Source organism: Augochlora pura, chromosome 10 (genome assembly GCF_028453695.1).
Source record: "Augochlora pura isolate Apur16 chromosome 10, APUR_v2.2.1, whole genome shotgun sequence".
NCBI classification, from domain to species: Eukaryota; Metazoa; Arthropoda; class Insecta; order Hymenoptera; family Halictidae; genus Augochlora; species Augochlora pura.
Window position 1 is genome coordinate 9,637,701 of NC_135781.1, and position 25,615 is coordinate 9,663,315.

Below are 25,615 nucleotides of genomic sequence, written 5' to 3' on the forward strand. Positions count from 1 at the left end.
TGCCCGGTGACGGGCACGGTTCGCAGCGGGTTCGACCGGGAAATGAATCGGTACTCATCGACGCGACGCGACGCCCGAATCGTTTCACGGCGATCTTACACCGCAGAAACTACCGGAAAATCTCAAATATTTGTTTGGAAGGGAATCTATTTTTATGAATCAAACAAATTATCATCGGTGGAGCAGTCACATACTCGCTTGAAGAACGTGCACACCGTTAGTATGCTGAAAATCAAGGAAATTAAGATTTACAATTTCTCGGAAGCGCATCGCAAGTTTTCAACGTGTCAACAGCACGTGGTTTTATGTCAAGTGTAAATCTGCTGTCTTTTAGATAGATATGTAAGCACGAAGGTAATGCACCATTACGCGGTAGAAACGGCGGCTTTGAGAATAATTTCATTGAGAAATTGTCGGCGGAGAAATGTTGCGTCGTTGATCTCCTTGTCTCATAAATCCATCGTGGCGTCCACCAAGAAGCTCGTTACCATGTTCGGCACCGTGGGTGGGTATTAGCGTTCACTGTTCACATTGGCAAACTGACGTTTGTGAAACACTGTTCACCGATAACATTCAATAGAAGACGTCACCACGGTTACGGGTAAATGGATGGAAATTGCGGGGCTTGCGATCAACAGTGACGAACATGGATCGACGACCGCGTGAGACTTGTCTGAAGTGTAGCTCTTGTTTGTAATTATACCCTGTGGTACTACTCCACTCGGATATTCCACATTTTCGGCCCTCGGTATTCCCCCCACCCTTTCTCCCTCGCTCTCTCTCTCTCTCTCTCTCTCTCTCTCTCTCTCTCTCTCTCTCCCTCGAGTGAGTGAGTGATCTATTTAACAGCGGCGAGGGAAACGTTGGAACATGTAACTATAATTCCTGTTGCAATCAAACAGTAATTAATTAACTACGGCCAGGCTTAGTGTCGGTACATGAGCATACAAGACTATACGATGCATACGTTTAACTCGACGACACTAAACTATTTGGAAATTACTATAATTACAGCAAATCAGTGATTAAGTTTATCAATAACTGAAAAGGCAATATCTTTTTTTAACGATAATTGAATCTTTATTGAAGGATGTCAAATTAGTGGTAGACTCCAAGTAAAATATGAGTGTGTACGTGTAATAAAAATCTGTAAAGAGTTTAGAAAAATCTATACTGTTATACTATTTTTGAAACAAAAGAACTGATTATTTCCTTTTCACTTCCACGTTTCACTGATACTTATCAAGTCCGGCAGTTCGTTCGTTTATAATCTAGCTAATTACATTACAAATTATCATTCATATAAAATATTGACTATTCAAGCAAGTTGATTATCTTTTATCTAATTATTTGTGATAAAAAATGTAGGAAAACATGCATTCAATTAGTAAAACTGTTATAAATACATTTATTATAATAGCACTTTTTTACGTACCTTCTCAGCCTTTATTACATCATTATCATACGCTTTGCATACTTGGGACATGTTATCATTAACACTTATTCATGCGAAATAAAAAATTGCTTGTATGAGTTGCAACAAAATAGAAGATGTGAAACTTCTTTTAAAAACTGTTGAACTACGTTTCGAAACTAAGAAGGTGTAATTGTTGTATGAGTCATACGACTCAATTTCATATGCATAAAATGCACTAATAATAAGTCATTAAAAAAAATACTGTAGGTCAAGAAAACTGTTTTGTATTTGGAATTAAAGTTGCTTTGAATAGAAAGGGTTAATAAACTGAAATTCATAATAAATTCATTTTGTGGGAACCTGTGTAAATTCACTTTAATACAACATTCTTCAATTCATTTAGGAATCATCTACTTATTTTTTCTGACAAATGTATAAAATCCGTCATCTAGTTCTCACAAATGAAATGAAAGAAATATGTAGATTAAAACACTGTCAAATAATTTAATCGCGGAATGGTTACAGATTTTTCTGCGAACAACAACCGCGGTGGTGTCACGCGTGAATTTCGCCGGTCCCGAAGGACATCAACAAGAAGATTCGGCAGTTATCGAACATTCGTTGCCTCTTGATTCCTCTTCAATGCCAGGCGAGCCTGCCCACGTATACCGGGTGTCGCGTGGGTGTACGCTCGTGCTCGACGCGTGCACGTAGTGGGGATCCTCCGGTACTCCACTGGCTAGCACGGAAAGGAAAGGAAAAGAGTGGTGTACCTACAGCTGGCTCGTAAACGCGATTATGTTTCGTCGCTGGCAAACCCATTCAGTGCTCCTTACGGTACGAAGGAACTTGGTGCGGTCAGTGCTGGCGTCCCGACGGCGGTCGTCGCGCATCCTCCAGTGATCAGCAGCCAGAACGACGACGGGTATCCGCGCACATGTACGCTGGAGTTACTTGGACCAGGATCACGTGCGCGTCGTTTCAGGTGTTTGCTTACCTTTGGCAAGACACGCGCGCCGGAAACACGGATTCAGTGACCATCAGAGGAGATTCCGTGCAGTTACCGACGACGTGATAATGTGAAAATCGATCCTGATAAGAGCGAATCGTTCCCAAGTCGACCGCGTGTCATCGGACTCTCGCCGGGGTTAAACGGAGGGGTGGCTACGACGCAGCTGTTCCACGTGGGATCGAAGCATTTGGGTGAGTTTGCCGAATCGATTGGTTCGCCTCGACGCGCGAACAAACGTCGCGCGTTTCATAATTCTACCAAAGAACGTTGGAGCACGATCGTAGGTATAATAAACAACGATTTCAGCGTCGATCGGAAATTATTCGTTCCTTTGTTACATAAAGATAGCGGGGCATTTGTTACGGGAAGCCTTGGTGCACTATCAACAAACGCGCGTAAAAATAGAATGTTTCTTGCCCTGCCGCGGCGGTTCCCATCCTCCTGCATGGGATCGGTCTAGTTTAGCCGCGGTTAGCTGTCACTAAGTCGAAGGAAGCGGATCCCGCTAAGTTCTCAACATAAATATGTATACCGAGCGATCTCCGCGTTGCGATAAACCGGGGAAAGCACGAAGGGGTTATTGAAGACAAGCACGCAATTATCCCCGCTGTCGAGCGACTGTGCGACACACGGCTCAATGCCCGGTCAATTAATCCCTTGTTAACGAGAATGGGAAAAACCAAGTCTGAATACATACCCCGCAGGAGAGGCCTTACGTAACGCGAGCATGCTCGTACGCCGAGATTCGGAGTAATGATTCGGTGTTTCCAGTTCGATTCGTTCGACGCCGAGCCAGCAAGGCGTGATGATGCTCGGGATCGCGTGAACGAGCTGCGAAAACAGCAACGACAAAGGGGAAACGAAAAGGAAACGGGAAGGTGCGCAGAACTGTTCGCGGTGAAACGGGCCGCATTCTTTTAATGGAAAATGCATGAACCTCCTTCGTTTTTTTGTTATTGTCGTTGCAGAGCTAACAAGAGAGTGGCTGCAGCTGTAGAACAATTTCCGTTGCCAGGATTTCACGACGAATCGGGACGAGTGAAAGAGATCCCGCGCGCAACCAGTCTACGGTTATCGAAGACGCGACCGAGTCTCAAATCGCTACAACACCGTCGCTGCCAGAATCGCGTGCGAACGGGATATCCTTCAATCATAATCGGCTGACCGCTGCGGATACGGTAATACGGTAGGTATGCTATTACGGGGTCCACTCGTTTGCTGGGAAACAGTTTGGCGGCTGTGGCAGGAAAGTGTCATCGGGAAATCGACGATCGACTTTTCCTTAGACACGGATCGAATCGGAGATCTTGTGGGAAAATTAGCATGGAACGTTTCAGCCGTGGCCCCGTAGCATAACTAATGATCGTGTAGCCAAGCAAAAGCGGTCGTAATAAGTTACCGTGAACGGAACTGCGGATTCAGCTGGTACGCGCCTATTAACGCGGGAGGGAAAGGTGGAGGAGGATCGTTGCGTGACACGTTTCGTGAAATTTTCGTCGAGCCCGGAAAAAGCAGGCTCTCCGCACGGAAGCGTATCGACAATTTAGATTTCTCGTAACGAGACCAGAACCGCAAAGCACGAGGAGCATCGCGACGTTCGACATTATCTGTCGCAGCATCGGACAGATACAGGGTACAGGGTGGTATCGGAATACTCGAGACGCAAACCGCAAAGACGTATACGCTTCGACGCGGATATTTCAAGTGCATGCGATATCGTTTACGATCGAGCGAAACGCGTGTGTCGGCCGTAGTTCTGGACTTCTTTATCAAAGCCGCAATGACCACAGGAACGTGCAAACAGTATCCGTCGTTAATGTCCAGTCGGCTTGGGAATGAAGCAATAGCATGATCGGTATTGGAAGATGATTGCCGGTCGCGCGGCTAAATAGACGAAACGACGATTGCGCGTTATATAACGGATCGCAGAGCTATCCGGAGATATCCGCGGCATAACAATTGCCGCGGTGATCGATACTCGATACGCCAAAGCACTCGATCGATCCTAATGGAACGCGCGGGCATAACAACCGTTCCGTGTGATCGGTCGCGACGGCCATTTACGGGCTGTTCGTTCGTTCGTCAACTGTCACCCCCGACGTATCCCATCCCGCGTAATTAGAATGCGCGAGTTAAGACCGATTAAACGCGCCGGCAGATATGCATTGGAAACGGACTGTCGCGTATTAAACTGCGGGGACACCTACATGCCGATGGTGTACGTGTCGCAAGATGGCCGGGTCACTGCCTACATGGTGACACCCACTGACTCTTGAGACGCAGCCTTCGCCACGAATAATATACTGGTCGACTGCTCCTTCTCCATCTTACTTTTTATCTCTCGCGCTCTCTCTTTCTCTTTCCCTCGCTTTTTTCTCGATTGTAATTTACGTCGATTAACAGTTACACGAGACCAATCCATGAAGGAAACCTCGCGCGGATACAAGCCGATTTCCATTCAAGTTAACCGGTTGATCAATTCAACGTCGATCGGCAAATATGCGGGACAAAGCTCCTTTTATCCGGATTTATCGGGGTCTCGATCAGGCTATTTTCAAATGCAACGGTCATTCACCGGAAATATAAACGTATTTAATTTGTAACGCTAGGCTTATGAAATGTGACGAAAAAGGGAGAAGAACTTGCTTCTTTTTTCTACGACTCAACGAACGAAAGCAGTTTTAATTATTTATGAAATGCAATTTTTGCTGTACGCACGCATCGCGCCGTAATGGCGTCAGCAATCATTATAGTCCTGATGCGCGTATCTGTGAACGAGCATTGCCGTACAGATACTCGTGGCGTGGCTCGTCCTTATATGTATTCTGCTGCCTAGGTTATGCTATAAGTAACATTGGTTTCCCATACTAACTTTTAAAATATTAGCTATTGTTGCTTCAATTATTAGTGCGATCGTCGATCAGGAACTCCAACTTGCCATTGTATTTAACGTTGACAGGAATACTTGTTGTTACTAGGATTAATAATAACGACAACAACGGTGATAGTAATAGTAATAATAAGAATAATAATAATGATGTTTGTTACATCAACGGGGAAGACTCTCCGTTGCAGAGAATGCTGAAATGGCGAGCACTCAAGAGAGAGAGATAACAAAACAGAAAAGTAATAATAACAAGATAAAGATAGTAGTGTTATGTGTAATGCAACCAATGATAATAGCAATAGGAGGAATAGTATAGTATTTAATTATAGCAATAATAAGAATAATATTAATATCAATAATATTAATAATAATAAAATTAATATTAATAATAATATTAATATTAATATAAATAATATTAATAATAATAATAATATCTCTAAGATCAAGAATTAAGGAATTTTGCAAACAACAGTAATGGCAGAATGTTTTAATGAAGTAGCAGAATTACAAAAGTAATTGGGAGAATGGCAAAAACGATTGGCATTATTAATTAAGCAATTGAAACAGTTATAATGACCATACAGTGTGCAATGTGTTTCTGTGAGAAAAAGAGGAGAATATTTAAAGTTACGGGCTGGTGCATAGCAAGTTGTGTTTTTCGAAAGACTGAGGACTGGAGATGTGATTAATTTAGTTTGTATACGTATAATAGGTCAGCGATGATACGCCGTTAATCAAGACGCGTCACTCCCACTCGTAGTAAGAAGTTATCGTAATTATGACGTAAGGTTAATATAGGTGATTCAGTGAAATGAGATGCAAGCTTAGAAATCTGTGTTGAACATTCTCGATCAACGCTGCGTGATATTCTATGTAGAGAATATTACTGATCCGTATTCGAGAGTGGGACGAATTAAGAGAATATTGGTTGCATCTTAAGTTTTCAAGTTGCTTAGACTATAAATAGTCTATCATAGAAAAAGATTGAATAAAGTTAATCGAAGCATACGTTATTATATAGGATGTTGTCAGGTTTTCTCTGGAAGAATTCTTTTTACTGCCTTCGTCAAGAGACATTTACTACGATATTTATAGAACTTAGTAATGCATGTAATCGAAATATTTCAGGTTTATCACGTAATTTATAAGTAAACATTACACTTATGAATAACAGATAAATTCACTAATTGACACTGTACAACTACTATTTTGTTGGACGCTTCACTAGTTTCAATTTTAATGTTTCAATGTTGTAAAAAATTATTCAGAACGAATGATAGGTGCTTCATTCAATGCAAACAACAACAAAAGAGTAACTGTCGAGTTTTAAAATACCTAAAGTTCGAGGATTTAATCGGGGAACATCTTGTATAATAAAACTGATGAAAGGTCTAAATAAATATAATTTTTACAATCTTATTAAGCAACACATGTTAGTAATTTTTAGGGCTAAATAGGTTCAGTATTAGCAAGCAAACGTCCAATTCCTTCGTGCTAAAGTTTCTTGACGTGCCAAGTACAAGGCCTGGCTCGAAGCGTTCAGTTTTTTCTAAACGGAAGCAGAGGTTTCAGTTACGATCGACGAGCGGAAACGAATCTATTTAGTCCGTATAGCCTAGCCAGCTCTAGGCATCCCCTCCTCGGACACGGTAAACTGAAGACGATGAGCTACGTCTCCTGACGTTTTAAATATGCCTTTAAGTGGGATACGTGTACGCGCAGGCACCAGTCGGCTTCCATTAATAGACTGAATCTCTGTTTTCCAGACCGAAGGCGCACGAGGATGACTTACCGATGATCGCTAGACGCCAGTAATTAACAGTAGCTCCGAAGATGGTATACAGAGGCAGTTTGCAAACGGACGATCCACGGGATGCGCCGAAGCTGGTCAGGATTTCGCCATTGCGCGCCAGCAGGCCCAACAATCCTATGATGAACGCGCGTGCCGCCGGCCCTGTCAACGGCCCGATGTATCATGGTCCGTTTATGTCGGCAATCGACGTTCAACGAGCCAAATTGATCGAAGAAAGACGGCTGGGCCGTGAAAGGGACATCGAGACCGTGGAGAAGGTCATCATGAGGACAACCGGGTTGAAGGTGGGCGCACCGAGGCTGCGAAACATCAGTCAGATACGGGATACCGTGTTCGTCGATCCGGCTTTGATACCGATGGAGAAAATCGGGCGGAAGGAGCGAGACCGGCCGAGGACGATAGCCGTGGATAGTTCTCCGCGAAACGCCAGGACACCTAGCTCCATGTTGGCCGACCTGAAAGACCTGGAGAGACTGAGGAACACGCCGCCGGCACAGAGATGTCCAAGGACCTCGGCGAAAACTGACTCGAGGTATTCGGCGGCGAACAAGAAAGCCGAGCTGTCGAACTCGGCGAAAATCCGATCGGATATAATAAAGATACAGCAGATGTTCCAGGCATCGGACAGCTCTGCGCGAACGGCAATAAAGTCGAGCGAGAAAAGAGTGGACAAGAAGAACGAGTCGGAGAAGCAGGAGAAGCGAGCGGGAACGGAAATTAATAAAACGAGGCTACTGGCTCAGAAGCTGCTCGAGGCGTCGCGGACTAATCGGGAGTCGCTGAAGGATCGTTACAACAACCCGAAAAACGCCTCCTCGAATAAAGTGGCGAAGGAAGCGAACGGTAGGGTGCCGAGCAAAACGACCGCGCAGAAGAACGGTCTTTCCGCGGATCCCAAACATCCGAAGGAAAAGATTCCGGTAGAGGAAACGCAGCCGCGCCCCCCTGTACGGAGAAGAAAAGAGTCGAGAAATAGACTCGGCCGTGACGCGAACGAAGACGAAATCGGCAGAAACGATTTCGAGGAGAGCTCCAGAAACGTTGGGATTAGTAGAGACGAGGTTGACTCAAACGTTATAGAGGAACGCTCGAACGCCGTGAACGCGGGGGAGGATCCGAAAGCGAGGACCAGGGAGCTGGACAGACCGGATATCCTGGACGGTTTACTGAAGGAATCCGACAGACAACTGGCCGACTTGAAATCCGATTTGAACGTGCGTGGAAGGCCGCGCAGCCACTGGAGAGGATTCGTGCAATCCATGAGGCTGCACGACGTCGAGCTTCACTCGGATAGCGAGGATCAAAAGAAAGGTGAGCCAGTATCGTTTATTGGGTAGTAAAATATTGGGTAGTAAAAGTGTGTGGCAACTCGAAAAAATGAAACCGAATTTCACTCGGTTCGAAAAAACAAACTGATTTTGATACCAGATTAAACCGAATACTGGAATGAAAGCAAAATACTCGAAAGAAATCGGAGCCGTATGGATGGAAGCGAGTAGATCCTAATGATCGAAGTCTGCATATATCAGAATATGTTACTGATATCATCATTACGCGCACGTAATACGGATTATTATTTCAAGTTTATGTGAAAGAAAAATCGATGGCATTATTTTATGTTCTACTTAATGCTACAAAATATTTTTTCGAACACTTTGTCAGTGATCGTTATCTTTTTTTGGTTCTTCAAATATGTATGCACAGTGCTCCGACAATCAATTTTTAAATTAAACCATTTCGAATCTTCAGGATTTGTACAAGTACACTGTGTGCATGTATTGTATAAGATATATGGTTTATACGGAAATGCGCCACCGTGGGCTGCAGACTTCGAAATTAGAATTGAAAATGCGAGTATCGTAACAACCCTATAATAAGGCAAAACGGACGTCTCTGAATTCGAGATTCGGAAAGTCCGATCGAACCAAAGGACTCGCAGGCTCCGAGGTTTAATTACCGCCTTACGACCACGTAAGCATTCCGTTCTGCCCACGGAAATGATGTCTCAATGCTCCGGGGAGAGCGACCGAGCGTTCACGCGCGTGTAAAAGGCTGATTAACGCACACCGGCGTGTCGGGCACCGGGGTCTGGCGTTAAGTGAGATTTATTGGAATTTCTGCTGGCCATTTCGATGACCCCCGGCGGCGCATAGGCACTCGGCCGGTTTAAAGGGTGCGTTTCATAAGCCGTAGATTGGATTAGCTACGTTTGCCGAGGTGTTTAAAATTACAACCGACGTGGCCATTAATCCCTTGCCCTAAAGCGCCCCTATTTTTAGACTTTCCGATGCTCCCTCTCCCGGTCGTGTTACTGGCGCAGGTCAGGGTACCGTGTCCCTAACATATGTCCCGACATATGGATTTGTCCGGAGAAACGAGCTACCCTCTTCGGTTCGTAATAGCGGAATGAAGCGTAAACTGTAACTGTTGAAGCCTTTCTGCGACCGCCTCGCTGCTTTCGTTGTGTTTATAGCTCGTGAAATAATCTGCAACGCTGACAACGGGAACCCAGAATTCACGTTGCCAGTCCGAGATTCCGACTACGAATGATCCTGGCATGACGCACGGTCGTTTCCTCCGCATAGCCGGGGCCGATTTTCTCGATTCTCACGCCACCGGTCTCGAACCATCTAATTTCACTCCTCGTCGATCGCGATCATTCACCTTGATTCCGCGATGAAAGTCCCGGGACAGCGAACGTCTCGTCTCGGTCCGTGTACCCGATCGTTCGTCTCCGTCTTTCGGTAATAGTTATCTACGGTTTATCTTTCTACACGTGGATTTACTCTATCTCCCCGCTTACGTACGTGCCGTGTATCAGATAGAAGGACGAAAACGTTTGCCAGCGTCTTGGCATTCCTCTTCGGAAAGGTTTTATCGCGTTACAGTTTCAGGCACACTTGTACGCTGAAAGGGAAAGGGAAAGATAGCGACCCCGGATCCGCCTTCGGGGAGGAAACGATTTAGGGTCTATGCTTGTTCTCCCAGACGTTATCAACAGTGATAATGTCATATTTAGCCGATAGCGGTGGGAACTGCGCACTATAAATGGTACCTGATTTTATGTATACTTGGGAAAATGAAAGCACATTGTTTTCTAATGATCGAAAAATGTTTGCATTTAGAAATTGTCTTTGGTAGATTGGTATTGAAACAGCAACGTTTTTTTTTAGATGAACGTATTTTTCAGTCTATTCGTAATTTGACTCCCAATATTTGTTCAGTAAATATTTAAGTAAATTTCCTTGTAAATCGAAGTAATCATTTGAAACTAGACAGTTTCTGTTTTCAGTAACTAATTATTTATTAAAGAACTTATAAAAATGGTACTGTGCTATTAGCAAGTATAGAATCAGTCGTTACTTTAAAGTTTGATTAACATCTTTAGTGGAGTGGACATTCGTTATCTTCAGTTTTATAATTTCCATAGGTATTCGGGTATTTTTATGGAAGTTTTTTCAAACGTTCACAAATAATGATGTTCTGCTCAATGATAAAAGCAAAATAGTTCCTATAAAGATGCAATATTGTCAGAACCTTTTTAAAAATACAAAATACTTGCTCAGGTAGGTATCATTCGTTTCATGAAATAATAACAATCATTCTAAAACTCATTAAAACTTTTACGTTTACGAGCTATTCCATGCCAAGTGATTACACTGATAAAATTGCAGAATAGTTTTTCCTTCTCGTACTGTTCAATCTTTACGAGCTGGTAGTTGCCAAGACAAGGTCAAGGTCTCTTCAACACCATATAATTTGGAACTGCAATCAAGAAATTAATTTTTCTACGACGAAGCAAATGTTAGCGAATACTTGTCAAAGGCATTTATTCATAATTAACGAAGTTACCTTTACGTTTGTCAACGCTTGGCGTGGAATGCCTCTCAACCGCGATTACCTGAAGATGACCTGAATACTGAAAAAGACGCAAGAACTATCACGCTTTATTAAACCGTAACAGATCGTCACGAAGAAGATTTACGCGATAATATCTTCGCATTTGCACGAATCGCGTGCAAGGTAGCATGCAAGATTTTCGCCCCATAGATCATCCCATTACGGGAGCATGGTTGCACACTCGGGAACACCTAGCAGACGTTCTCACGGATATCAAACGGGGAAAGTTTTGCGAGCCACGAATCTACACACGTGAACCAAGACGAGCATCGCGTTTATTAAAAGTCCAACGACACGCGATCACTTTGATTAGCCTCCGGAGTCTTGTTGCGGTTCGCGACGCTACGGGCTGCCTCTACCCGCATTCGATTTGCGCGGCTGCAATTTAGAAAAATTTGTTACGCAAAAACGTTGTGTTAATCGCTCAACGGGTCTTGCGTACGATTCAACTTGCGTCACGGTTACGAGGATCGCGAGGAGCGTTAAATATTTATGAAATGACGACGCTTCTGGAACCGCACGAAGAGAAAAGAAATTGCCTGCTTTCCATGGTTTTCGTTCCGTAGGTTTTCTCCGGGTTCGAATCGCCCGCGGGTTCGTTCCTTTTTTTCGCTCGCGTGGAATGCTCAACGCGAATGCAAAATGCTGATGTACCGCGGAGATATTTTGATTGCCTCCCGCATTCTTCGTCTCAACTATTTCATTTCGCAACGGCTACGTAACCGTGTCCATTTACAGAGTTTTAGTAAATCTTCGAATCAGCACTTTTCTCGAAAGAATTTTGATGGCCTTGACGTTCACGCATGCTGTCAAGAACGCTTTTCCGAATAACCGTCAAGAGATTTCAGCTCGTTTCTTATTAAGAAGTTATTGATAAGTGAAGTTAGCAATAAATGCGTAAAACGTTAATATACATATATTGTATATGAAAGTACAATACATGTGTGAACGAAAAAATATCATTTAAAGCAATACATATACTGCTAATGAACAGAGGTTTATGCTTCATATGTATAAGAAATAGTCGGTCAGTACATGGAATAAGAATTTTAATCAGAGTGTAATTATATATAATTTAACTTTGTATCATTTGTATCAACGCGCAGGGGCGTAAATTTCATCACACGAAGATTAACTAAGAATTATGTATGAGTAACGAATTAAAGTTCATCGCATTTTGTTAACATTTAAAAATAAATGACGACTATAACAATAATAAAAAAATATTAAACAATAAATCTCGAATTCAAGACTGAGTTAGATTAGATTAAAATACAAGAGCATAAGATATTCGCTTGAGAAATACCCTATTTTTAATAGTTAGTAACTTCATAAGGAATTAGAGAGCGCGTCCTTAACAGCACACAGGAAAGTCAAGGCTATGGGAGCTGCCTTCCTTAAACATCAGCATGTTTCTTTGTTTTGCTACTTTATTTCTAACTTTATGGAATTATAATGTTCTTTTAAGCTTATCCTATACATAGATTCTGCGTCGTTATCACCGTTTCGTATGATAACAGATGTGACATACTTAACATACAAAGCAAACGTTTCGATTACATAGGAAACTGATTATCTCGTATCACGAATTTCCAAACAGTAAAACTTCTGCCGTATCAAAGCGTGGCCGTATCCGTCTACGTCCTTTAATGTTTGCTTCAATCTGTCGGCGACTTCGCATTTTATCATTTGTCCTCGCGATGCGAAGGCTAACACACCTACATTTTTATCGAATAACGTAACCGCCTATTGACAATCGAAACGCACTGCGAAAACCGCAGAGGTTACCATCCGCTCGGTCGTGCGAAGATTACAAATTGTCCTCCGGCAACCGGAAGGCCTTAGATAACTTCGAAACACAATAGTGCACGGCCTCGATAAGGATTCCACGAGCGATCGATGGTCCGACCGGTGCATCAATGCATCGATGCACCGTGACGATGCGCCCAAAAATATCCTGGGTTTTCCTTACCGCAGGAGAGCTACGTATGGTGCGACATGTGCATGTATGTATGTATAGGCGGTGACGGCCCTTGCCCTTGAGTCTACGCCCTAATATTGATCTGGCGTCCTTTCTGCCCCTCCATGGTGGCCCATGGTGTGCGTACAATGAAACGCAGGATCCTCTTCGCCCCTCCAACGGCTCGCAGACCCATCGTGTCCCCGTTGAGACCGGCGTATGGGCCGATGTTGCTCTCCAGTGCAAATCTAGCTGTCAAACCGCCAACACTAATCAACGCGATCGGCACGATCGTTCCTGTGAAATTTCCCCGCGATTTCCGTATTCCTACCTTTTTCACCCCTCACCCTTCTCCAAGTTTCATTACGTAGGAGTATCCTATGACCACCAGGTCACTACCTCGTCACGTTTAAACTTTTCTTGCTACATTACCCGCCTTCCCCTCCCCCCCCCCCCCCCACCCACTGTTTCCCTCTGATCCCGCTCCTCTTCGGGGACACGCGGTTCTCGTAGCAGCCCGGTTACGCGTTATCGAACTCGATCGATACGCACGCGACGTTCCTCCGGGTTGTCTTCCTCTTCGTCCCGGCGTTGTCGTCCGACGACCGGCGTTCCTCCGATAAAGTGTCTCAGTGCAGGCGTGACCACGCGGTCGGATGCACACGCGAGCCCGTTCATCAACCCGGAGATGGTTCTTTGCGACGTCTGCGACAACAAAGGTGAGAATACAGACCGCTTTTCGGATAATAGCTTCTAGGCTGATTCCTCGGAGAACAGGTGAATTTTACAGTGTAAAAGGCCCCGGGGAACGTTCTTGCCTTTGTCCAATAAATCCGAATAATCGTGAGTCGGATTTTTTCCACGAACGGATCACCGCGCCGGTTTAAATTGAGTCATCCAGCTCGGTCGATTAAACCGCCAGGGTTCTTTTTAAAGCCTTTTAAGACCGCGCCGCGGTGCTTAAACAGATCGGTGACGGGGTAGAGGGATTCCGGCAATCGGAGCATCGTTGTTAAGCCGTAACCGTACCAACGTCGTTGGTACTGATCGATAAGGGATTCCTGTGTTTTCGACCGCATGGTCTTGTCACGGAAAGATATTTATTACGTGAATCGGCCTCGCCGGAGGAGCCGCGGTCGCAAAGGTGAGAGAAACCCGCGGCGATCGCGTGGTAAATGCCTGACATTTTCACCCTCGCGCGTGTAAACGTGTCTACTCGCCTCGCGGAACACGCCGCGCCGGTTCAAAACTTCGAAGAGAACACCGGGAATCTCGATCCTTTCTGTGAACGTGGTGTTGCATGTGAAACGAAAATGATAGGACACGGTTTTATTGTTAATTATGTTCTATTACGCGATCACATTCCTTTCTGGTTCATGATAACAGTTTTAAGACCTCGACAGCCATAAATTGCAAGAATTTTAACTATTCGGAATAATCTCCAGCAACTGATTCTTAATGCTTTTTTTGCCGGTTTATTTAGGATTTTATGGAATGACTTGTGGGTGACTAAAGAAAGGGTGCTGAAGCAGCGGCTAGGATAAATGCGTAAATTAAGTAAAACGCAGGTGAAGCACAGTGTTCGATAGTGACTTACTACGGGATAGAATATTGGTTGAACTAATTTGGAGTATGAGCTGATGTTTACAAAAGATAACTAATCTTCAAGTATCTGATTGGCTTGGCAACAATAGTATCAATATTTTAAAAGATGTTTCATAGCGACTCTCTGGCATCGGCACAAAACCAACTGTGATTTCAATTATTAAAATGACCGTTTCCTGTAAATTTAGCCTTCAGATTATAGTGCGCGTAATTATATTAAGCGTGTGTCTGAAGTTTTATGTCGTTGACAGGCCGATCGATTAAACAACAAAATGGCGCAACCTTTGTTTACATGCATGCCTTCGTAATTATTCGTGTCAGACTTGCCTTTCCACTCTATGATCCAATAGTAATCGATCCGATAGTATAGAACAACTAAACTGTGGATTCCTGCGAATACATATTTTTTGTAGAAAATACGTGTAAAAAGAGACCTAGACAAAAATATTTCATGACATTTAGTAATGACATCTCATTTTTTACTTTATTTTTGTTCCAATGCACGTGTCATTTGTTTATTAAATTCTCGAATCAACTTGGTGTTATTATTGACTGATTCCATGTTGTTAAGCGATACTGAAGGAAACATTGGAAATATTGATGGAAAAATAATTTCAAAATGGTCTACAATATTAAAAAGAAATTTGACATGTAGAACAATATCATAAATCGTTAAAATATTTTGTTGAGAAGCTAATAAGAATTGAAGATCGCTATTATTGATTTCATATAATAAACATTTTTATTTGTAATTCATAGTTTCATCTTATTCAATGAAGTAGAAAAGCTTATCGAATTAGTAGAAAAAAATGTCTTATCAAACTCGAATCATAAAGCGTCGAAAACATATAATCACATTTTCGAACGATAGCATGGCTTGATACGGATTTCCCAAATACTTCATCTTTGACAGAGTACCAACAAATAAGCAATTAAATGTAAATAATTGAATTAACCATTCCGTATTGATGCCGTAACTAAATGAATTATCGTCTTGGAGCGGGTATAAATTTCGCAGTCACGATGAATGTTATTCATCGGGATATTTCATGTTTTAACGAGTTTCTCCGATCCGAAACGGTTGCTGGTTATTACGGGCAATCGTGACCGAACGTCGAAGATTCCATCGGAGGCATCGCGGGGCACGACGAGATGCAACGTCGTGCCATTGTACACCATGGGCGTGCCATAAATTCCTTTCCGAGAAGAGTCCGATTAAAACGGCAGACTAAGCCGCTCTGGAGATTATGAGGACCGGGCTCTCTCCGTGTAAACAAGCCTCGTTATGCACTTAATTACGATCACTCGAACAGTCTCGAACGCGGGTCTGCGTCTGCGTACTGCCGGTCCGGGCCGCGCCAGGACGACGTTATTTTTCGGGGAGAGACTTTCTCACGCCCTCGAGGGCGTTTTACTTTCACTGCTTGACTTATAGCCGGTCCTGGAAACCTGGGAAATTCGTTTCGGAGCGCGTTTGAAACAGCAGCGGTGCAGGAAAGATTTAGGTTTCCGTGGTCGAGATCCGCTTCATATTTTCACTGGCGTCGTGTGAGACGATCTCCGCGACAGTCGAGGTCTTTCATGAACAAGGGACTTGAGCGAAATCGTGGACTTTTGTTCGAGGCTTTGCGAGATAATGGCCCTCTCTCGGTTGGCGCTATTTATACACAACCGATACACGATAGTGTCAAGTTAATCGATCGAATGGCCGCATTGTTAACACTTTTTGCTGTCCGATTCGCTTGCTTGAAACGGAAACGGCGACTCGAATGATTACGAAAGTTCATGGGGAATCAATACTAGGGTACGTAATCGTGTTTATAGTTTAATTAGGAAATTAATTTACACCTTGCGGTAAGATTCGAAACTTGGAAAGCTGGGAAAAAATGGGTCGTTCTTTGTGCAAAACTAGTCGGCGTTAAATCGAACGCGGCAACAGGGAGGAAGTTCGTCTGCCGATGTGCACGCTGTGCGCCATTAGGCGCCTGCTTATCGCGCTCGGTTCCGCCGAAAAAAATTGTTATCAGGGGAAAAATGATATCAGTCGTATTATTTTACGATGACCGCATCACGGTGTGTCCCGAGAGCGCGAAAAAGCTCCTCATTGTGTCTCAGTTTCGAATCACACGAATCTATTCATCCAGTGTGATTGAATAGCAGCTCAGCAATCTTCTGCGTATGATTTACGCGAATATGAGATAACGCAGAATGGATAGCGGGCAATTGCGTGTACAACGCGACCGTTGTAACGCGCTTACTTTCACTGAATCTTTTGAAAAATGGATGTCCAGTTGGGTAGATTAATCAGGCTAATGAAAATCAACAGCATCCGTTGGAATAGTAGTAGTAGTAACTATTGCAGTGCTCTAGAAAACAGAAACGTGAATGGGGCGTAGCAGAGACCTAGCTTTATGGTTATTAGACTGCGTATCTTTATGCAAAGCATAAATTTTCTGCATCAATTGCGAAAAATGGAAATCGCATAGAAAGCCCCTTTCTTTAACGATTTCAATAGTTTGAAACAATCTATCATACTTTAATCCTTTTACGGTGTACGTACATGGACATTTGCAACTCAAAATGTGCGACTAAAAATGAACGTGCATATCTCAGGGTTAAGTTTAATCTTCTTAATTTTGCCACAAATGTATCAAAACCGTAATCTAGCCATTATTATTATGATAATATATAACCATTTTATATTATTATGATAGTATATAAAAGATGTGAACAAATATTATTAATAGTTTTGGCTTGGGTGTTGTGATGGCAGAGATTTCAAGATCAGTTAATTTTTTTAATCTAAAAACCTAATTTATTTAGTCAAATCATCTGTAACCTAATCAGTGGTTTCTAAGCAAATTCAACAACATATTTGTTGTCATTCCGAACGGTGAAGTCATAAATTAGTTGCAAAGCAGACAGATCGACGCGAACGGTGAGTTGTCAGTCGAACCTGCTTGTCTGAACCCTGCGTGACTATGCTATCTGCTCTTGCTGACTGATTCAATGTTTGACTTTGTCACGTAATCTACCCTATCAAACCAAACTATTGTAAAAACATTTTTTCACTATCTCTCGTAGTTTCCAAAATATCCTGGATTCATAGGACAAAACTGACATTCTATATTTATATCTTGTGCTATGACTAGAACAATTATATCTATATCATATATTTTAAAAACGTGAAGAATATATATATGTACTATTATTTCGATATGAAACCGTAAACTTCTATTGCTATTATTATTGGAGCCTGGGGAGTTAATACAGTCTGTGATTGGTCCCTTTAGGATCAGTCCTATACTGACACATCGAAACATGCTGCTACCCGCATTTTTCTTATATTGACCAAACGACAAAGAAAGCAAAGGAATGCCTCGAGTTTTTAAGGAAGAACGATTTGGAGTCATCTTTCATATCTTTGTGCCGCTTTTGTGTGGCATCTCTGGAGATTCAAATAATTGGTGATACGTACATCACCGAACGCAATATTAAATCTGATTTTGCTTTTTCATAGAGCAAAGTGAAACTGATGAACAAAGAGATTGATACGTAATACTACAGTCAACAATGCATGGATTCCGAAGACTATAAATTGAATAACAGATGACCCGCAATATTTACAAGCGAAGAACGATATCTATCTTCTTCCGATTTTTCTTTTCATCTCCCAGTTTCCACGTATCGAGGAGACGATGAACTCTTTGTCCGCTCGAGACTTTCATTTGCCTCGTGTCGGCGGTCATCAGCGTGATGTCACGCGACGAATTATACCTCAAGTTAACGCATTGCTACAATAATCGTGTAATTTAATTCCCGGCGACCGACAACCCCCGAAATTATTTGCCGCGTATACCGTATTCTGGCAGCAATGAAGCATGATAATGAAATTCTGTGAACGCTGCAATTAAGGAGGGAACGCCACCCTGAGGTGATTTAATAAAAAATAGGTAATTTTTGGGAATTATTTTTATAGGTAATTCTTAAATAAAGAATTTGATGTTTCTAAAAAAATATAAATGTAGGTTTCAGCTGTGTTTCCCAATTTTTTGAAAATAAAAATTATTTGTTATTTCCGGATTATTTTCCGAAATTATTATTTTAAAAAATAAATTATTTGAATTCATAAGCTAGAGACTAATTTCTGAAATGCATCGTACAGGTTTTTGATAATTTTAATAATTCTAGAAATGGCTGCGGTTTGAGAAGAAGCAAGTATTTTTCTCTATCCCATAATATCATCTTTAAATGCTAATAAAACATTAAATAAGTGGTCGAAAAAAATAGTACGCTATATTGCAGAATACTTTATGCAGAATATTTCCAAAAAATTTCAAGTAAATCGGGTGTATAGTTTCGGAAATTGCGTGAAATATTTTTTCTCTCTTAAGCTTTATCATTGATCGCTTTAAATTTCGAAATATCGTTTTGGTATATCATTCCACACACTTTGAAACGTTATGAGAATACAAAGAAATCGATTCTTCTGGACTGTTAGGATAATATCTCACGTTCGATCGATTCGGGCTGACAAATTGGAAAATAATTTGAGAAGAAGAATACAAAATTCTCTATGTTATACAATCATATAATCGCAGGTCTCGGCGTATACGGGAAGAAAATTGGCTGATTGCTTAATCGCGTGCTCGGTTTCCGTGGATACATCTGCTCTTTTGAATCGGACGCCCTTTTGTTCGAACAGAATGACAGAGCGATTTGCCATTATCCGCGGAATTACCGAGATTCGAGGGCAAAGTCTGTTGCACACATTTCTACAGTGGGGCACTGTGGATACATTGAGAACTGGTATAAATTATCGCCTATCGAATCAGCGGCTATTTAACTGTCCATCATTCGGCTCGTAAAATTCGACTCGCTCGCCGAACTTGATAAACAACGTTCATCAACAGCTTGTAAACTTTGCGTTGGATATACCTCGAACTTTTGTAAGATATCGCGAACCTCGTTTGGGTACCGAGAAAATTTCGTGCGTTCCTACGAACATCGTTAATCAATTTTCTCGCTGTTGGCGTAATTGCTTGTTAGTAAGCGACGACGCGCGTACACATCAGAATCGTTCGATCGAACGTTGACCGGATACGGGTCACGAACAGACGGTCAAGAGTTCTGTCTGATTGAAATTCGGTGTATAAAGATAGTACTTCCTGTCGAATGATCCTGTTCTTCAGTTAGCGAACGTTGACACTAGCGGGCACACTCGTCGACCACTTAACAGCGTGTAGTTCACAGACGAAGTCACGTGAATGTTAAGTTCGAGGAGTACTAAAGTTTTTATCAAAATAAAGCACGAAGTTACGAAAATGTTCTTTGACAATCTCTATGGCAAACGCTTAATTTAAGCTTTTGTTCAAATTGAATTTCCTTTACAAAAGTTTTCATTCAATTTATGAAAAGAATTTACTTCGAGAAACTTTAGACCTGTATCGCAGATTAAAATTTTGAAACATCGTTTGCTGTTCTAATTTGCATTACTACTTTCTAAGAAGTAAATTCATTATAATTGTAACTTCTCGTCGAAATAAAACATTATTTCATTGCTGTAACTGAATAATATTTTGCAGTATTCCCGTTTATCTCTGTAAGAAACAGATTATTTGTTGTGAGATCGTTGACTTCTTCTAAACGTGTTCCAAGACGAATTTTTTTAGTACAAATATGTAATAGTGACAAAGATAAAATTACTCGGTAAATACTGTAGAAAAAGTTAAAAAATAAATCTTAATATAAGAGAACGGACGATTTTGGTTAGGAAAGAAGATAAATAATTATTAAGAATTCAAAGTGAACCTCTGAGACTCTGTTTATAGGGTAAGAAATCGTTAAAAATTCGAGGAGAATTTTTTAAAAATAAAATGGGATAAGTTTTAATTACAATGCGTTTTGTTTTCAATTGGTCAGTTTATATTGATAAAGAATATTAGTCAACGTTTCAAATTCTCAATGGATGGCTGCCATATCGCGTGGATGCGCTGGATGAACCGTTGCGTTCGAGCCATTCCCGTCTATGCCGTTTCCTGTTTTTCTTCTATCGTCCATTTCGCACGCGACACTGTCTTAACGATAAGGGGTGGTTCATAAATATTTACGTAACATATCATCGCGACGATTTTAACGGTACATTCGAGAAAGCACGTCTATAAAAGCAGCGATAATTCGTCCGGAAACGGGGAACAAGGCATTCGTGTCACGCACCGTGCACCCGTACATAATTCGTGCATTCTCTAAATTTAAATCGCCGTCCAGCCTAATAGAGCGTTAGCCTCGGAGCTAGGATGCAAAGGTCAGCGTGTGGCAGTCGCAATAATGGTTTGTCGTTTCGTCGATCGCGACGGTAAAATGCGGCCGGTACCGATTTTTCTTCCGGACGGGAACATTGCCGAGTCATTTGCGGTCGTTTCAATGCAAATCTTGATCGCCGCGAATGTTACGCAAGACTGGGCAATTTTCACTTGGTCGCCTAGACGTCAGGAAATCTCTTTACAGATCGCTGATTTGCCACGGAAAGCACAAATTCTGAATCCACGGGTTCAGCTGCGAGGATACGTGCCGTTTTATAGAAACAACGAAACGCGTACGAACTTTTCAACGGAAACAACCGCAACGTGTACAAGCAGGAACGACGTAGTTTCCAACGGGGTCCGTTCCCGTCGTCATGGCCATTCCCGTTCGCCGGGAGCTCCGGACAGAGGTGTAATTTTTCATAAAAGTCGGTGTGGCCGAGTCGATGCGTTGCGACGCGTACGTCCTAGCCACGAATAATGATTATTTTATTATCCGCGCGTTTAATGCTCACGATTGTCGTTACTTTCTCATTAGCCACGATCTACCGACGCTAGGTCACCGCGGGGACAATGAAAAAGCTGTACGGTGTTCTCTTCCGACGTATAAGTACGATAGCTCGATGACTATGGAACGGAAATCCTCCTCTTTTTTTTTCGCGGTGAACGCAACGCTTTCAAGCGTCTCGGTTAATTGTTCACAGTCCTACTTTGATGCGGCGTCGGATACATTTTCAAAATATTGTTTGCGTACACCGGATACATTGCGCAAGCGTGGAAGCTTTAATGGACACTTAATAGATGATGCGTTTATACATATTTTGTGCAGACAACACAAATTTTCAATTAACGCGTTCCCTATCAGACGGTATCAGTTTCGCTGCTGCTAGTCTCCATTATTCGACTATTTTATTAAACGCAATCTCTAGACAGATCAGTAAAATAATTTATCAAAACAGATTCGTAGACTTCTTAACTCCTTAGTGCAGATGTTCTCATCCATAATTTCAGAACTGTAAATCAATTTCTAGACTCGTTTTCATCCGATTAGCAACAGAAAGTTGGAACATAGTTTTGAATTAAATCAAGTTTTATTTTAAAATCGTTCTTCGTTAATTTATTTTCGTAAGCATGAGTGTTAGTGTATTATACTTTGGATAATAACGTGATCAAAATTCATTCGCATGACAGTGATAGCAAATGCGTTACGTATTACATGCCTGGCAGTCTTGAAGGGATTAATTTGTTTTAATTAAATAATCATCGATTTCATTGGCTATAAAAACGAAACATGGGAAATTAATAAAAAGCATTTGTCTCGTATTTAAAGTTGATCAACGATATCGACATTTAATCATGAAAGGAAAATAGTTTAATGTATTTAGATGCCTTTTAAAGAAAACTTAAAAAATGTTTATGACAAATTAATTTTTGTTGCTATCATCCAATATTAAACATTACTGTAAGAGTCCTTTAACACGTTGACGCCAGCTTGACCTACCGATGGGTCATACGTGTCTGACCCGTGAGGCTGCGTACATTTGCTTATTCTGCTCGCATTTCACAAAATAGATACTACAAAGTAGGTGTATGTTATTTTATGTGAACATTATAAACAGATATTCAATAGTAAAAACATAGAAATTCAATAATATAAACTTAACATAATTATTTAATTTTTGTAAATTTCGGGTACCGACTCGCAGAGAAAATCGTGAATATCGACGCCGGCGTCAACGTGTTAATATAAAAGTAAGCGAGGTCTCGTGAGTTCAATGTGTCGTATTAGAGGTCCCGAAGCGAGGCCGCATAGAAAGCATAGGACCATTATACACAAACGCGGTCGTGTAACCGGGCAGCAGCGGCGCCAAGTTGAGAACTCCTTGCATAATTGGAGTCAACGATGCGTACCGAGTGGCCTCCGCCATTGTCTGCATACAGTTAGCCGATTATTCTGCGAACACGTTCCGTACTATTCACACTAGTGACAAAACTGGCGATTGCACGGGTGACATCGATGCGGAGACTGCATGTCGCTCGCCACAATGCGTCTACAAATTCAGCTCTTTCTGCCGCTGTATTTTTGTTATCGTTACTCGATGCCAACGCTATGTTTCCCGTCGACCGTTCGGCTCGAGTTTGAAGGTTCTATCGACAACTCGTGTTCTAGTTCACTGGTTTTGACTGGCGCCGTTCGTTTCGCACACAGATCTTCGAAAAACATTATATTTTTAAACATTCATGGAATTTTTGTTACGGCCGGCGGGTTGGGAAACGCGCAGCAGTTGCGCTTGCATGTTATCAAACGCGTTGCGCAAAATGGAACATTCAGAACCATAACGATTATTATTGGAATGCCTTCTTAACGTTTAACGAGCACGGTGCGCTTTGACATGTTGCAATCAGTTTTAATGAATCGTAAAACTCAATTCGATTCCTTCGTAAATCAATCAATTTTGCAAGTCGATTAAAGTAAGCAAACGCAGGAAGAATGCAATATCTAACAAATAAGTTGCACATTTCGCACGTTTTTATCATATTAGGAGATGCTATAAACGCTTTTTCTATCACCCTTAATTCATTGAGAATCTCAAGAAAGGACATTAAATCGCTTCTGAACGTTCCTTTAAATCTGCTCACTTTTTCATAAGCAAATGGAGGCAACATATTCCATCGTAGTTCAAAGTTTATCGTGTAGAAATGTGTCGAAGTGTTTCTGGCACAATGGTAAAATTTCCATATAAAACGGTATGGATCGGCACGCGTAAGACCCTCCGCATTGCAAACGTGGAAACGCAACAAGCTTAGATAAGTTCCGAGGTGACGTGGTGGCACGATACTATTATCAACGATGAAGCCAATGCTCTGGGGACCAAGCGTCATTGGCCTTGCAGGAAACGCGAAAAAAGCGGCTGCGGTCCGTGAGTTAGTCGCGTTCTAAAGGCAGCAGCCACGCTCCGAATGGAACCGGAAGTCGTCGGAACGCCCCCTGGTAATTTCAGACGTAACGTCCCGCGATAAACGCAAGGGCTGCGCAAATTGCGAAACGAGTCGGTGGCCAGCGAAAAGAAGTCTGGGAGAACAACGAGGAATAATTAAAAACGGGGCGTAGATGCAAGAAGTGCAGGACAAGGAGCGGTATTCGTGGTTTTTGTCGAAATCGTTTAACCGGTCGGCATTGAGGAACGCTCGGAGTTTTTCATTGGCGTCTCCCGAATGGATTCAGGCAGCAGGCGCATTTTCTCTCTCGCCACTTACAAAACGGTTCTACCGTTTACGCATTCCTCATAGACTACAGTATACGCGTTCCCGACTGTAGCTGTATACATATCTACACGCCCCTTTACCCTCGTTCCCGCAATGTCCCACTCTCGCATTTTCCTATCCTCTGTCTTTCTTGCTCTCCAACCTCCTTGTTTCGCTCGGCACGTCCACTTCTTTGAATAAACGTCTTCAACTCTCCGCTTCGCGTTGACACGTGCAGGAAGAATGCACCCGCCGCGCCGCTGCAGACTAGTCCGCGCCATTCCGCTCCATCCCGTTCGCTATTTTGCGGAATCTAATCGCCGTCGTACTACATCGTACCGGGAAAATAGTTAAATAGATTTACGGAAGCGCTCGATTCACGCAAACAAGATTAATCTCGCGCGTGCTCCATCGCATGCCGCATCCGAGGCAATGGTTCCTTTCTGGGTTGATGACTCGTGCTGATCTATTTTGTGGATGCCGATAATTTTGTTGTGATGCTCGTAATGTGCCAATCGTTGATACCATCTTGCAACGTTGCGGTAAAATGCTACCAATCCGAACTGTTTTACGAGAAATAAAACCCGAGTAACGAGTATAATTCCAAGATTTTTTAACGTTTTACCGGAAAAATAATCTATTAATGTTTGTTACATGAAGATTAAAATGTTTAAGCTGAAATCGCTGTCATGGGAAAATCGCATTCGTTGGTATCAAATATTCACGGTTGATATAAGTCACTTGATGTAGGAGACATTATTCTACTGATTCTTATCCGGAGAAATGAACATTAAAAATATTTCTGACTTTAGTTATTTCGATCTCTCCTACTGATTTGGTAAACTATGAATTTATATTAAAACGTTTTATATCGATGAAAAGCTAATTGTCATTTTTTTTAACGACTTGAATAAGTGGAACGTGCAAATGCACAAATCCACTGTGTAATTGTTATTATTTATTAGCAATGTTTATTATTATTAAAAAGTACATCAAGCTCATATTCAGTTATAACTTCACGTCCACTTATAACTTGGCTGGTATAATAATGCGCAAACGTTGTGTCCTTTCTCTTTCTGTCTGGGAAGTCAAACTTGCTCCGTTATACCAAGGGCGGAGTCCACACGGAACTGACCTAGGTTTATTTCGTACACGGAGAAGGGAACAAAACAAATATAAACGTTGTATATATTAATTTTTCAACATTTACATCTAACAATATTTACGATACATAATAGTGTCCCTTCTATATATTTCGTATATGAGAATTTGGTCTCACTTATTACCTTGCGAATCGTTCCTCCAGCACTAAAATGACTCAAGTGACAGTAAATAATCTTACGAAAGGTTTCGAAATGCCTTTAAGATTGTGACTGCGCTTTCAAACCATTTCAACAACGTCCCTCCGAGCTACGTTATAATGCACATGTAGCGATCGGGTTGTTACCAGGTCGCCAGAAAGTCCGTATCTCC

General features: G+C 42.1%; 1 protein-coding gene across 4 annotated transcripts in view; it reads left to right on the plus strand.

Annotated features, from left to right (window-relative positions):
* Positions 1 to 2,236: 2,236 nt before the first annotated feature.
* The window catches only part of LOC144476109 (uncharacterized), a 34,853-nt gene continuing 11,474 nt past the window's right edge, over positions 2,237 to 25,615 (plus strand). Inside the window, exons 1-4 of one of the 4 annotated variants that reach the window (XM_078192706.1) lie at positions 2,237 to 2,620; positions 3,134 to 3,307; positions 3,398 to 3,615; positions 7,083 to 8,440. In XM_078192706.1, the coding sequence (XP_078048832.1) occupies positions 7,150 to 8,440 (1,291 nt within the window). In that variant the 5' untranslated portion in view covers positions 2,237 to 2,620; positions 3,134 to 3,307; positions 3,398 to 3,615; positions 7,083 to 7,149. The remainder of the gene's footprint in view (positions 2,621 to 3,133; positions 3,308 to 3,397; positions 3,616 to 7,082; positions 8,441 to 25,615) is intronic. The other 3 variants (XM_078192704.1, XM_078192705.1, XM_078192707.1) reach the window with 3 other exon arrangements.